Source organism: Lepisma saccharinum, chromosome 27, assembly GCF_977018435.1.
Source record: "Lepisma saccharinum chromosome 27, izLepSacc3.1, whole genome shotgun sequence".
In the NCBI taxonomy this organism is placed as follows: domain Eukaryota; kingdom Metazoa; phylum Arthropoda; class Insecta; order Zygentoma; family Lepismatidae; genus Lepisma; species Lepisma saccharinum.
Genome location: NC_139255.1, coordinates 41,830,178 through 41,846,813, shown reverse-complemented (window position 1 = coordinate 41,846,813; position 16,636 = coordinate 41,830,178). Strand labels below are relative to the sequence as shown.

General features: G+C 38.2%; 1 protein-coding gene across 3 annotated transcripts in view; it reads left to right on the top strand.

The window, feature by feature from the left end:
• Cbp53E (Calbindin 53E) overlaps positions 1–16,636 on the top strand; it is a 359,196-nt gene that overhangs the window by 301,867 nt on the left and 40,693 nt on the right. For all 3 annotated transcript variants that reach the window (XM_083113520.1, XM_083113521.1, XM_083113519.1), the window contains exon 7: positions 14,202–14,285. In XM_083113520.1, coding sequence (XP_082969646.1) covers positions 14,202–14,285 — 84 coding nt within the window. The remainder of the gene's footprint in view (positions 1–14,201; positions 14,286–16,636) is intronic.

Here is a 16,636-nt window from a genome sequence, read left to right as displayed (position 1 = left end):
AAGTATAAACAATCACCGCTAATTAGAATGAGTAGTATGTATAATAGAATAACATCCACAAATCCAAATATTGACTTTAATCTTAACATTTTGGAATATAAAAATGCTATAAGAGCCATTCTTGACAGAGATACTGTCACAAATGATTGATTATTTATTGTATTTATAATTTATTGTAGAATATGTTCTATGTGTATCCCTATATCCACATAAATATGTGTGTGTGTGTGTGTGTGTGTGTGTGTGTGTGTGTGTGTGTGTGTGTGTACGTATAATGTAAATATATGTATGTGGCTGAGCTTATGGATATGTGTCCATTAACATTTGTATGAATTTATTTCATTATTGTTTCTATCCTATTATGGATATATTTATTCTGAACAAATCTAATCTGCATATGTATTCATGAGAAATGTGTTTTATACTATATTCTCTAAATGATAAAATTAGTTGTGGATTTATGGATAACTTATATATGTATGTGTTGTACGTGTATATATATATATATGTATATTTGTGCGAGGCATCATTACTCTGCATTATGTAAGAATACTTATGTTATAGTTATATCTATGTGATATGTAGGCATGCTATTTAATTTCACTTATATTCATATTTACTGTATTTATAATTTTATTAACGCCTCTGTCATTGGAGATATCCTTTCTCTGTAGATGGCAAATAAATAAATAGTTAGAACACGGATAGAGGAATAGAGGGAAGAAGAAGGTAGAAAAAATGGCGAGATGGGGAAAGAGAAACAGAGGCGAAAAAGGAGATAATGAAACAGAAGAAATAGAGAAATGGAGAAATAGATGGAGAAAAGATAAAAATATAGGGAAACAAAAGGGGAAAATTCGGAAACACGGAGAGAAAAAGAAATAAACAGATTGACAGGAGATAACAGAGAGAAATAAAGAGAGATACAGGGGGAAAAGAGAGAGAGATAGATAGACTAGTAAGAAATAGAGAAGCAGAGGGAGAAATAGAAAGAAAAGAGATAGAAATAGAGAAACAAAACAGAGATAGAAATAGAGAAATAGAAAGAGGCCGAAAAGAGAAAGAAATAAAGAAACAGATAGAGAAAAGAGAGAAGAAAGAAATAGAGAAACAGGATAAAAAACGTTAGAAAGAATGAAATAGATATACAGGTGGAGAAATGAGAGAGGGAGAAACAGTAGAAGTAAGGTGAAATGAAAGGAAGAAAGCGAGCGAGAAAGATAGAAATAGAGAAACAGCACAATAGATTAGAGAAGGAAAGAAATAGAGAATGATTAGAAAAATGGAAAGAAAGAGATATAAAAAAGGAATGAATTGTCGTACCCATGATGACCGAGTAAAACAAAGTCCATCTCAACACTGATGACGTCACTAGGATTAGAACTGTCTTCGTATTATGTTACAGACAAAGGTATACACCAAGCTGAAAGAGAAGATAATCATCGTCTTTACGGTTGCTGCACAGTAAAAATAAACATTATACAGCCATTGGTATAGCAAAACAAGTTCGCTATACATCAAATGTGAAACAGGTCTCTATATGCATTATTTTCTGTAGTATCATGTGCCGTAGACTATACGTTTACGTCTACATGCGTTGTCTACACGTAATCTACGCGTAGATTACCTTGGGTTGTAGTTTACATAGACTACGCAGACAATCTAAAGTGCATTAAAATTAATTTTCAAGGGTTTCATGAAAGGAAAGTGACATTTTCAACTATATTGGTTCCTAACGAAATGAAAAGAATCCTATTTACACCAAAATTTCTCTTCTCTTCTATCATCAACTATGGAAGAAGATAAATAGTATGCAAAAAACAACAACAGATGGCAGTCGTGAGGCAAAAGTGGTCTTTTTCCCATAAAAGACTAGAATATTTCCTGTATTAGGTTTCTTCCTAGGTGAGAAATTGTTCTAATATGGAAGAAAGAGTATGAAAAGTTCTCCTCACACATTAGCAACTGATACGCAGTATAATTTTCTTCTAATTCCAAGGCGCCCTTTGCTAAGTTATCACCTTTGGCCATGTTGTTTACATAGATTACGTAATCTACGTGTATAAAATAGTCTACGTGTAGAATGTAGACTATCGTTGTTTACGCGTAGACGCACATCACTGAGTATCATACAAAATCACAGGCATGCAACTTTTCATCTGAATACATATATGTCACGTCATGCCTTCTCATAAGTGAGTAGTTGGACATTGAAAACGCTACGATTTATGTTTTGACGTGAATTCAAGTGCATGACGCTCTAAAATTTATATGGAAGTATCTGATGAAAGAGGACTTTTTCCTGTACCTGGCAACCCTGATTTCGCTCGCTCGACAGGGTAATCATGGCTGCCATTGTTGCTGAAATCGGAACGAAAAGAGATCTGGCCTACGATCATTTCTTATCATGGAGACGCTCGCTTTAAATTCAATTTTCGTCTCTTCCAGTCACAGAAAAAGATAGGGAAAAAACACAAACGGGGATCGCATTTGTAGATGACTCTGAAGTAGGGTCCGAAATGGCGGGAAGTTAAGCCAAGCCAAGATTTTGACCCAATGCCTAAAGGCGATGCAGTGTTTTGCTTCTTGCTACGCGTGGGCCCCTATAAATCTCGCTGCGAGTGGGTTTAATGAAGAGCTCGGGGCTACACGGAGCTTTCATAAATTAGGAAAGAAGAACTACTCGCTGTGAATTATGAGCTTAATTTGCGCCACTGTTCTTTTCCGGGTCTACATTAGTTTCTCGTTAGTGTTGCTTGTATGGCTCTGAGGGAATTGTCCGCGTCTTGAGCTCTTGGGAGTTGTGACGAGGGAAACGCCAGACTTCCAAGTCGCTTGCGTTCGTGTGTGTTTGTTGTGTTCGCAATCATTCCAATAGAATCTTCATCTAGAATATGTGTGTAGCCTTTGTAGAAGATACTCAAGTGCAGGCCCGTAACGAGGGGTTGGTTAAGGGTGCTGAAGCCTAGGACACCATTCAAAGCTACACTTGGCGGACTATACTTCTCTTTTCTTCCTTCCGCGATTAGCCAAAATTGGCAGAAAAGCGAAGTAAAATAAACCGAATCCAATCTTTTCTTCCTCTGTTTCTATACATCTTTCTTACTCTTTTATCTATTTACATATCTCTGACTTTCTTTTCTTCATTTTCTTTTTCTTCTGTTTCTCTGTCTCTATTTCTTTCTTTACCATTTTCTGTTTCTCTACTTCATCTTCCTCTCTTCCTCATCTTTATCTTTCTTTCTTACTGTTTTTCTCTGACAATATTTCTGTCTCTTTTTCTTCTCTGTTTCTCTACTTCATCTTCCTATTTTTATCTGTCTCTCTGTTTTTCTCTATTTACATATCTCTACGCTTCTTTCTGTTTCCCTACTTCATCTTCGTCTTTTCTTCCTCTGTTTTTCTTTATCTTTCTTTCTGTTTTTCTCTATTTACACACCGCAACCTTTAGTGTCCATTCATCAATTTCATCATATCATTACTCATCCGCATCTTCGCACAAAAAGCGAAGTAAAAATAAAGCAAAGCAAAACACCGCATCCTTTCTCTATTTATCAACTTCCACCTTTCTCTCCTTCGTGTTCTTCCTCTTTATCTCCTTTCCTTCTTACTGTGTATCTCTCTCTCTACATATCTTCCTTTCTATCTTCATGCTTCTTCCTTTTATCTTCTTTCTCTATTACCTTGTCTCTATTTATTTCCGTTGCATCCTATCCGTTTCTTTATCCATCTGTATCCTTGTATTCAAGGGAGCACATTGACGGCATATCACATAATCTTCACCAATGCGTTGTAAGACAATGTCTAGTCGCCTGCATATGCTTACCGAAAGTGGCGACTTGATAAACTAACATATGAAAGCGAACCATGAACTTGAACCATGCATTTTCATGCCTCGACATTGAAGGCTTATGCATTTTATTTTGTGCTTCCGAAATGCATTAGCGTGTTCCCAAGTTACAGGCTTGCCCGGCGTACATAGGGAGTGAAATTGGAGAAGTCCTGCGTTCGACCGCCTGACGCAAATTAGATTGGGACGACGTGTCTGGGACGAGGCAGACGTGCTTGGGACGGACTGAAGCGAATCGACCCGTTCAAGTCCCAGCGGGACACTCGCATTACGTTCAGATGGAATTGGAGCTACTTTTCTCTACTTCACTACCCGATCTACCGAGAATCGATTCCACTTTACAGTCCATCGACCTGGTAGAACGCTACGTCACCATTTGACATTGACGTTTCTTAATAATTACGGGGCAGGATTTAACTTCGACATAATCCTACAAAATTTGTGTAATTTGAAACAATTGAAGCGTGAGATCGAACACTAGCGCCACCGCAAAGCTTGGAATTATTTCTTACTCTATGGGTTTCTCGACATAATTTTACAAATTAATCTTTTTGAATTGAATGTCAATGCGTTTAAATTATTTTAGACTGTCAAATGTATTTGGAACTAAATAAATTTGTAAGTTTAATTTGCATTTCTTAATTTGATTCGTAATTTGGCCTGGATTTTGGTCTTCACCATGTGTGTCTAGGCGGCTTGAGCTTATAGAGTGTCCGAAAAGTCACGCAACCCGGTGTTTACGACCGTATAACGGAATAGCGAAACGGAATGAGAAGAAACGCTTTCTGCCCAGAGAATGCCCTGTATATTGGGAAAATTTAGAGACAAACATATGTAAGAACATGAATGTTTTAATAACAAATAAGCAAAGTGTTGCCAAAGGCGGAAATATTTTTTTGCAAATCGTGTTTATTGATGCACAGATCTCACTGAGGTAAATTATTGCAACATTTTACAATACCGACGAACAATTTGGATGGCCATCTATTTAATTTGACAGAAAAAGAACTTTGACGAAGTTTCAAAAAAATGCACAAAGGAATAAATGGGCTGTTCCAAAAATCGATGGTTTCACAATATTACGAGGGACACTGGCAACACTGTTGCTGTCACGTGTCACTAACAGACGTGTTTCATCTCAGGCTATCACACTAAGGCACTTTTAAGGATCTTAGATAAGGCGACCGAAACTTTACATTAGTAAATTTGAATCCATGACTAACTTACTCTAAATAGCCATCATTGAACTGAGCTCCGTTGAAGAGTTCAAGTTGTTGTACGTTAAAAACTATATTAGTTTGCAGAACATACCAGTGTTTGATTTGAAACAGATTTTCTATGTACCTCTAATGATCGTAGAATACAACGTGAAGCCTGATAATCCGATGAATCATCAATCTTATGGAATGGTCAATATTGAAGCCTGCAGGTCTTGGAATCAAGGTGGGTGTCAACGAAAACGAGACACCGACTTGGAAATCCTGGAAAAGTCAAGAAAATTGGCCTACGTCTTCCAAAAAAGTCAGTAGGAAAGTCAGGGAATTTCATAAAATTCATAAATTCTAAACAGACCCTGGAAAAGTCAGGTGATATTAAGTACCATTGTATGATTACAGTGATTATAGATTTTTGTACACTATTATTGTGTAAAAGTATATTAGAGAGCCGATAGGTGGTGCGGCCGGAGCGTTGTGCTGATCACATCACATTCACAAATGTGCCGAAGGAGGCTGTCCAGTTGCCTGAGTGTACTCGACGAAAATGGAGAATTCATAAACTTACATAGGCGCAAAAATAGAAGCTTTAATCGCATTGTATTGCTCATTCCTATAAATAGAAAAGCTTTGTGACAAAGTGGTTGTAATTAGCCGTAAATGCTATTAATTTTTATATATATTCTTTTCCACTGTCAAAGTGAAATATTGGCGTTGCTTTCTCTTTTTATTAAGGTGCATGATCTGACGACTAAGTTTCCAACTGTGGCGATCACACACACACATGCACACTCACATACGGATTCACCTGTCACTTCTTTCTCTTTCTGCCTCTGTTTCTGTCTGTCTGTCTGTCTGTGTGTGTGTGTGTTCCCTTTGTTTTTCTATTTCTAAAGTTGGCATCCCTTCTCCTTTCATCATATTGTTTAAAGCATGTTTGCAGCCCTGGCTTTTACTAGCGACATCAAACGACGAAACCGGGAAACACAGTGGTAATCTAATTTCGCGGCATTGTTCTGTGACGTGCTGGATGAAGGCGAGGCGGGAGTCTTCCCACGGGAGCAACATTTGATAACTGAAGGAAGCTAGACACCCTTCCCCCGCCTCCGCCACACACCCCATCCACTCCCATTGTCCCAGGGTGAGAACTGTGGATGAAACGTTAACTGTCCGAATTGAATTGCGGCCCGCTGCACGTTTAAACTGGCGCTGCGTTGCAAGCGTAAATCGAGTTGTCTCTGCCTTCCAATTCGCATAGAAGGTAGGAACCATGTGGCCGTGACGTCACGGGTCTCTTGAAGAGCTCTCTGGAGACAATACTATTACTGTTTCTGGTCAGTGTACGAATTTGAAGTGAAATGGGGTGAATTTTTAATGTGAAATTACGTCGGTGATTCTTCAAGCGACACCAGGACATGGAAACCCGGCCCGTAACTTACTGGAAGGGGTGCGCTGCGTCAGTGTTGCCCAATGAAGTGAAATTTATACGTAGTAAAGGGAAATTCAGATAAATCCAAAAGGGAAGAAGGGAAAATTTATGAAAGTATCAAAATTACAGGGAAATTATATGTCAGCCTATTTCAAGTGTGAAGTACATTTTTCACTTCTGAAAATGGCACTATAATTTAAATTTAGTTTGGAAACAGTTCTATGGTGTTCGGGAAAAAGCGCAAGTCACAAACTGCGATTCTCTTTTGCTTTAAGTCACACTGAATCAATTAAAGAAAATATTACTATAAGTATAATTTTATATTGTGCATGTGTAAAGATTCTTAACAGTGATGATCCAGCATATAGCGTGCCTGTAATGTTTGTTATTAAATTAATAAACATAAAAAACTGCCTGCTTGCGACATTTCATTTTTTGATGTGAGTGCTTTTTCCCCGAACACCCACGAATTAATATCTTAGATTTATTATATTTTTTATAGTATAATAATTCAAATAGCATAGGCCTAATGGTAACTGTTATCATGTTTTCCGTATTTTTTATAATTTTCTTAAATTTAGAATCTGAAAAATCTTAATTTCCTGTTATTCATTTAATTATTCCAATCATTTCTGGGAATTTGTGTTTTTTTATGGGTTAACTAATAGTAATAATTAGAGCTCGGAAGTTGAGGACCTATAAATTGCCAAAAAAGACCTATAAAAAGATCTAAAAATATAAAAAAGGACCTAAAAACGGAAAAAAGGACGTATAAATGTGATCCAAATTAATTAATAACTTCAGTTTTAATTACATATTTAATGAATAAAAAATTAAAAATTCTGGTGGTATGGAACACACAATGCGAAAAAACAATATGAATGAAATGCATCTTCTTTCAGACATCATATATTTTTTAGATTAACATAATTTGAAGAATCATATTTGGCCCAACCACACTAGGGTTACAGAAATAGGACTTCGGAAACCTTACCTCAGTTGGGTATATATATATATATATATATATATATATAATATATATATTATTTCTTTACTACAAATAGGATGTTTAAGAGGTGATGAACTGATGATGATTCGAATTGAGAATGGGCAGTAAAAACGTAGTCGAAAGAAGGTGAAGTTGCAATAAAAGCCGCTTAGACCTAACAAAAGGCTAACAAAGGACAAATAAGCCAAATAACGCCGAAAAAGACAAAATGGACAAATGAAACCCACCTTTTTCTGGCCTACAATGACCCAAAATGAACATATATTATGTTGGGCCTTGTCTTCGGACACTAGGGGGAAAAAAAGGATATTTCCTCAACTTCCGAGCCATGGTAATAATCATTATAACCGATGAAACGAAATTTGTTGCAGACTTAAATTTTTCTATGATGAAGGGAAAATAAAACAAGTCTCGTCCGCTATACTTAGGTGAATAACAAGGGCGTGTACTTCCTTTTCTCGGACACAATTCGACTGAGGAATATGAAACTTGACGGTTTCAGTGTAAACACTGGTCGCGTAACGGCGACAGCAAACTGTTTATGGTGGAGCCACACGTTTCAGTTCCGGTTTAGAAGCGGGTTCTCTGTGATTTCCTGATCGCTCCAAAATCGGAAGTGAATGTGTTTTGGGCCACGGATGATTCATATGCTACATATGCTTTATTTCCCCAGACGTCAGAGGCGTGGCGTGCATGTAACCGGTGTTACCGCAGGTAACAGAAAAATATAAAGAAATTAAAAAGTTTTTCCTTAATAAAATAACAACATTATTAAATAAGTTAACCGAGTTGAGTGTATATTGCAGAGGACAATTTTTTCTGCAGCCGACAAAAGCGAAGAGACAGGCCGTTCCGCTACCCTCAAGAGGCTACAGGAGGAAAGGGCGCCAATGCAAGGGGACGGCGGGGAAAGACTTGAGGAGGCAAGTGTGCTACGGGGTTATTCAAATGCCTGTTTAGGGGCCCTGTTGCCGCTGCGGCCTACCGGATCAGCAAGTGTTGTCACATTGGATTTCCAGAAAAGAGCTAAGCCCCGCCTAAAACGGGGATACTATTTCTCTGAAGCAACAAGAGCTAGACTGCAAAGCCAAAGCTGGATTTCACTACAACTGAACCCGTTTACGTAATAGACGAAAAGATAAGTACTTGATGCGATTCGTGATTTGGACAAACCTTGCTCCAAAAAACTAAGCTGGCAACAGTAGAACGTACATCTGGACTTCCCTTCCACCGCCGGAGGAGGGGAATCCTGTCGTCTGCTTAACGCAGAAACGTCAAACTGACCCGAATGTGTGGTTCTTCTGCCTATTTCCACCTAGATGGTTGAAAACGCTCAACTACCATTCACTGGATTTTTGCGGTAACTGTCTCATGAGTGGTAGTTCTTTCTAGGAGTGATTGTGGCTAAATAAATAACTGAGCGGATTGCAAAAAAAAAAACAACCGAAAGAACAAAAATCCAGATCAAAGGCATGTTTTTTCTGGGGGGGTAGGGTGGAGATGATAACGTCTGATGACCGCGACCGGTAACACTTTTGAAAAAGTCACGTCACGCCACGTCATTGCCAGACGTGTTTCACAAATGCATAAGAACATTACGTCCAAATAACTTAAATTTTCGTTCAGTCTCCAAGTACTGGCAATGCATCGATTTTATATAAATAAATAGCTAGGTAAAATAAATGCAGTACGTAGGCTACGTTAAACTTGAAAATTAGTGTGGTAATTTAATCTTACCTTTAAGATATAGGTCGAGAGAGTTAAATGGTCGATTTCGTTTTCCGACCTTGACTTGAGTGATATCAATTCCATGTAATCATCACTTATCTTCATTGTCTCGATTAGCCAAAAGTGGCAGAAAGCGACGTTAAATAACAATAATACAAATACACTAGCACCTGCGATAGGTCAGGACCGATTACGAGACATTTTTGTTTCCCCCCCGTTTCCGGTGACGATTCCCAGACCCGTTCCTGGTGTGAGGCAGGTTTGTAGAGAAACGCATTCATTTATTTTGCACTAAACGCAAATAGGCGGCTGGGCAGAATTACAATGGTGCCACATGTGGGAAAAGCAAAGCCAGAGCGGGACAAAAGTCGCTGGTTCCCACACACGCGCGCTTTTTCTTTTTCCAGTTAACTTGTGAATGCAGGTTCATTTCTTGCTCTCTGATTGGCTGGTGGAAAGTTACGGTGCTCTGATTGTGAGAATATCTTATTTGCACTCTACGTTAGGTTAGGTTAGATTAGAAAGAAGCAAATTTGCGCTGAAAATAGGAAATAAGATATTCTCACAATCAGAGCACCGTAACTTTCCAACGGGCAATCAGAGAGCAAGGAATGAACCCGCATTCACAACTTGACTGGATAAAAAAAATTCGCCTCCGGCACTTTTGTGTCATCCCTGATCATTCTAGCAAATATTGTCTTTGTATCACATGGATTACAAAGGCCAACGAGATCTTTTATTCTCTTAAACCTCCGACGTGGCAACAGCGCGAACTTCTGCCACCCGCCTAATTTCATCGTACGACTTCCGTTTCCGAACCGTCCCGGAAAAGGTTCACTCTAAAGAGGGCCATATCCTAAAACATATGCAGCCAGTCAATGCTAACTGTGCTGCGGGTTATATAACTTTAAGGTCGAAAAATAAAATTCTACCCATTTTTCTTTAATGCAGGAATGGGCTACTCAGCTGCATCTGTGCGGACTTCGAGCATCTCGCGAGATCAGTGTGTGCACTTCGAGCGGCCACCTACACAAGGTTTCCTGCTTCCCTCACTCGCTCCCAGTGTTGCCAGTGTGTGTCTAATTTCACAAAATGTGTGTGTATTTTCGGTGCCTGTATCTAATAGAGGGTGCAAGGGGTGTCATTTTCTGAAGACACTCAAATGTCAATCTCTATGGTTGCAGTACTGCATTTTGCATGCTAACGAGGCTATGGCGACTTGGCCTGCAGCCAGGATAACCCTCTGTAGGAAATGTAACGTCTCGTTTATTTGTGTGTGACTGTCCCTTCAGCCATCTAATTGCATCAACTCCGCCGTCGAGATTAGCCAATAGTGGCAGAAAGGGAAGTAAATTAAATCAATTTAATCAATCAACCAAGGCCTGTGTCTAATTTTCTTTGTAATGGAATGATGTGTGAGCTTTATGTGGATTGTTTAAAGATACTATAATCTATAGAAATTTATGGGGAATATTATTTTTTTGATTTTACCGATCTAAATGCTCTTCATGTAATTTGAAATGTTCAACGAAACCTGTACTTTCTACTTCTGACTTTCACTTCTTCCCTACTTTAAACTATTATTTTTAGTCATCCTCATCGTAGCGATTATTCCAGGAGGTAAGAAGAATGGTTGTGATAGAAACTTGTAAAGAACAAGAAAAAACCTACAAACCTATATTCGCTGAAATGCTCGGGCGTCCATTTGCAGAGTAGCTCGTTTTTGTGAAATCAGAAACGAGTAATCATTTTTCATACCGTTTTCAATCTGTTTTTTCTCTCTTCTTGGCTCTGTTTCACCTCTCAATAGAAGTTTCGTTGCACATTCTGTTTTGTGCCTCCAGGGAGGAAACGCGATAAGGGAACGAACGCAGAACGATTCGTCCACGCCATTTCCATCACCTGGTTAAGCCTTGGCCCATCAACATGGAGGCGGCAGCAAGAATGCGCCCATCAAAAAGACATTTTTTTTTCCAGAAAGGAAATGTTAAGCGGAAATTCCCAGAAGGCATTTCGCTACGCCATATTGAACTACTTCCGGAACGAGATGAACATCTGCATTGGGCATCGATTTTGTGGGAAATAGACTGAATCGGAAGCATCTGTTCTCCTTCGGGCGATTGCCAAATAGTATTTTCGTGTGGATAATCGCAAGCAAAGCTATATTTCTCAAGGTTCTACACAGTGAAGAATATTTGTCAACATTGAAATAAACAGAGAGCACAAGACGAACAGAATACAAATGAACCGAAAAACATTTGGTATTTGACACAAGAATAGAAGATCTAATAGTAGCATGAATATTGAATATATTCGGGAAATGTTTGAAAATATGGAAATTTATATGTAAAAATTACTAATATATGTGCCAAAATCTGATGATGCATAAAAAAATATGGGAAAATAGCTTACGAGCTTGTGTGGCACGATTCGCAAAGGTAATACAAAATAATGAGTTTGAGTTTTTAAGTCCACTTTCTGTACAGATAGGCTAATTGGGAAGTGACCTACGGTTTAATGAGATATCCAAATCAAAGGGTGCCTCCATAGCGACGTTTTAGCATCATATGAAGATATGTAGTTACATATGAATACGTTCCCTGGTTATCATCGTCGCGATTATGTGGCAGAAAAACAATATAAAATAAAAATATACAAACGTAACAATTCATGTTTTATGGAGGATACGAACTTGGGATAATTTCTGAGTGGCGTAGCTTGAAGGAATTTACAAATTTGCACCGAACTAAAATTCCGGAGAGTTATTTTGGTATTTTCAAAGGTAATAATAATGTACTATTGCGTAGATGGTTTTACATACAATGTATAGTATTTGTGTATTCCACATGTACGAGGTGTGGCAGAAAAGTAATGAGACTGGCAACACTGCGCACGAATCGACGACGCTGCTGCCTTCCCCTTCACATGGTAGTTAGGTTATCCCCTTCCCTTGACTCAGTACAAGTTTGAACTTGTTACAGTTGCTACGCGATTGTTGAGAGCGTCTGAAGTGAAGGTGTGTCTGTGAGGCGCGTTACGAAAATGGACTGGCAAAAAGTTTGAGCAACGTTTTGCCATCGAATTTTGTGTAAAGCCTGGCGAATCCGCTACTGTGACGTATAAAAAGTTAAAAGGGCTTATGGAGAACATTCCCTATCCAGGGCACAAGTGTTCAGATGGCACAAGTCCTTTTTAGAAGGTGGAGAACAAGTGGAAGACGAACATCGTGCGGGAAGACCTTCAACCTCAAAAACGGATGACAATGTGGAAAGAGTGAGGTCTCTTGTGAGGTCAGATCGTCGATCGACGTTGAGAATGATCAGTAGTGAGTTAAATTTGAACAGGTTTACCGTCCATCAAATGTTAACACTTGGATGCTACACCACGACAATGCCCCATGTCACACGACAGTCTTCATCAATTAATTTTTGGGAGAAAAAAGCATGCCTGTGGTTCCTCAGGCTCCGTATTCACACGATCAGTCTCTGGGACTTCTTTCTATTCCCAGGATCAAAAACCACTTGAAAGAGCGTTATTTTGGTACTTTGGATAATATCCAGAAGAACGTAGCCGACGAGCTGGAGGATATTCCAGCAGAAGCCTTCCAGCACTGCTACGAACAATGGAAACAACGCCTCCGTTACTGTGTAGATTCCCAAGGAACTATCGTAACGCATTGTTACTACTGCGGTGGGATCGAAACAGAGACCCTGAGCCGTCTATTGGGTGGTGTAGTCATTCATCATTCATCTTCCAGATGGTAATCACTCGCTTGGCCTAATGTGAGATATGCAAGCGGTTACATTCAAAGTTATGGCAAAAGAACTTACATGTACAATAATTGAGTTTTACACTCTCCATGACTGAACCGATATGGATGTACTTAGGAAAAGGACTTTACTTGCCTTTATTTCCATAGATCGTCCTCTCAAATATCTCTTACTCTCTCCTTTCCTTCATTCTTTCTTTCTTTCTTTCTTCTCTTATTCTCTATTTCATCTTCTCTCTCTCTCTCTGCCGAGAGAAAGAGGAGAGAAGAAGGAAGAAGAATGAAGGAAAAATAGCTTCTTTCCTATCTCTCTCTCTCTCTCTCTCTGAGGGACGGGTGGTCGGCCCACTTCACCCACCCAAGAAAAAGAAAGAAAGAAAAAGAAGTGAAAGAGGAAGAGAAAGAGAAAGAGGAAGGGAAAGAAAAAGAGAGTGTCTCTCTCTCTCTCTCTCTCTCTTTATATGAAAGAAATAAAAACAAGGAAAGAAAGAGCGGAAAGAGAGAGTGGGAGAGAGAAAGACTGGGGAATGGGTTGGAATGAGAGGAAAGAAAAGAAAACAATTTTCCCCCTTCTCTCTCTGTTTTCTGTCTCCCTCTCTCTCTTTCTCTCTCTATCTCTCTCTCTCTCTCTCTCTCTCTCTCTCTCTCTCTCTCTCTCTCTCTCTCTCTCTCTCTCTCTCTCTCTCTCCAAGTAAAGAGAGGGAGAGAGAACCCCCCTGGAGAGAAAGACAGAAAGCAGCGGGAAAGGGAGAGAGAGAGAGCTAGAGAAAGGAGAGAGAGAGGAAGAAGACTTCTCTTTCTTTCCTTCCTTCTTTCTTTCATACATGTCACCGTCACATATCTCACCCCCTGTCACAATCCCGTTCAATCGCAAACTGTTCAAAATCGTCCCTCTCTTCCTTACTCTGTCTCGAACCCAGAACCTCACTCGCCAATTCTCCTCGCTCCCTCTCAATTCCAACGCTCATTCCACAACCTTCTCTCAAGTCAATAACCTAACGTTTGCCTAATTGATTATTCCGCATTCCTTTCTCTGTTTCTTTCTACGCTAAGAATGGCAGAAGACCTCGTATTCCATACCTCGTATTAATCGATGCACATAAGTGTGGATGATGTTACTCTCTGTGTACGTTTCTATAAATTACTTGTGAACCTAGGTTTTCACGCATTAATGCATGCAAAAATGTATTTTCTCTTTTCAGAGCTTCCTTACTGACCTCTTAAAAGAAGCAAAGAAGATTCACGATGTTCCTGAGGATAAACTCATCGAGTACACGGACACAATGGTAAGTCCAGGTTTGCTAAACAATAATTGTTCACTTTAATAATTATCAAATCTTTATAACACACTTGATTTTAAAGATACATTTTGGTTATTAGTGAATTACAAAGTAAATGATCCGTCCTTTAACTTTCGCATGTAATAACCAATTTGCATTTGACTCAATGAACTCTCTGAAATTGGTAAACAGAACACGAAGACAATTTACCTTCCTTGTAGCTTCTAATAGCCTTTCTATGACCAAAATATTAATTACAATGTTTCCCCCTCCTCCCCGAGACCTTATTTTGTAGTTATAAGCAAATCACTATCTAAGACATCGTTCCGATCTGCCTAAGTGAGTATAATTTTGACAAAGCAAACTATGACGAAAATTTTTATGAAGGAAGAATGTTATTTTTAACGTGCCGAATGTTTATAGTTCTTTAGAACATTATATTTTTGCCTTGGGTGTTACAATTCTTCCGTCAATTCAGTAATTTGAGGTTATGCTAATAATAATACAAATAACAATACATTTCTTTAGAGGACGCATTTCAGCCATTGGCTAATATAAGCATGAATAATATAAAGACATATAAATACAGACAAAAAAACAATAACGAAAATAAACTTTTAAAAAAATACATACACCTAGATTTAAGGATATAGAAGTTACAATAATAACAATCATAATACAATTTCAAAAATTAATTAAAAATGTAAGTGGATTAAGCTAAAAGAGAGAAAAGATTCATCAGATGACTGAAAAGTAAGTAATGGTCTCTTAGACCAAAAAATAGTAGTTTAACAACTACTTCTGATGAAAAAAGTTAGTAACCTTTAAGTAAAATAATGTGAAAATAGTTTTGAAATATTGATACTTGAAATTATAAAATATGTCTTCAGTCGTTTGATGAAATGTTGGTTTAGAGTACTTCTAGTGAGTGTCACTTGTTCTGCCGCTGTTCTTGCAGAAGCAATTCTTGCAATTCAATCTTGAAACTAAATAGTTACTTATTGTAGATTTAATATTGACTGGCAGTGCATTACTATTACATCTTCTCTGTGAAGGTTTAGAAGGATAAATACGAGGAAAACTGAAAAGTATAACTGACACACATAACCAACATCGACAGTAAAATTCTCAATGGTTTCGAACTTGGCGGTACATCTTCTTAGTATCTTTTTTTACCGCCAGGCTCCGCCACTTTCAATTATGGCGTCTCACAATGAGAATTTTTGTATGACTGGGTAAGATAACGCATTTGTACCACTGGATTCTGATGAATTGAAGTTGAAAATTGCCGCAGCTATCAAATCAGTTGACAGGAATTTGTTATAAGAAAATGTAGGACTGGTTGGCCATTTACCGGTTCACAAATAAAGCTCATATTGACAGGGTGTCTACAAGTCTTAAAAACCTGGAAAAGTCATGACAGGTCAGAAATATTTACTGTGTTCTGGAAAAATCAACGTTTTTGTGCACTAAAAGTAGGTTTTTGAACAAGAAAAAAAAAGGACAAGCAATAAATTTTAAATTTGTTGTGGACAAACCAAACTTCACAGTTTGATGTACTGAGTATTGCAGGTGGTTGAGGTAGAAATTGTACATTAAATACAGTAGGAGAAGGGAGTCATGTTTTGAACTATTTTCATGTAAATCTATTACAGTAAGTGGCTATTAGAATTTACCACTTTCTGTTGCAATTTTTGGGTTGTGTCTGGTAGAAATATTACAGATTTTATTACTAATTTTTACTAAAATTATGTATCATTTATGCTATAATTACGATTTTTTTATAAAAATAATTATTTGTTAACCATAAGTCTATCCTCTCTATAATCACTTTTGCATGTGAAGTAAATATTCTAAAAACTTGGTTAAATGGGATTCTAAGTGTGGTGTTACTAAAATTTAGTGACCTTACACACATGTTTAAATACAGGGTCTCTATAAATTAGTTATAAAAAAGTAACCGTTAATTGTGAAGAAAGTATATTGGTAACAGAAATGTTTTATACATCAATGAATACAGCATATCTTCAAGTTTTCTCTACAAGTGTTCAATATGTGATCCTTTCATCACACGGCAAATGTCCCAGCGGTATTCGATTTCCTGTCAAAGCCTTTGAAGCATGTCTGCATCGATGGTCGCAGCTGCCTGCGTTATCCAAGCCCGCAGCTCGTCGACGTTTGGGAAGAGGAGGAACAAACACACGTTCTTTAATGTAACCCCAGATAGAGAAATCCATGGGACAAATCAGGCGAACGAGGTGGCCACGGAGTTGTTCCACCACGACCAATCCAAGTCGGTACTTCACGATTGACGTAGGCGGTTACTTCTTTATGAAATGCGGAGGAAAATTAAATCA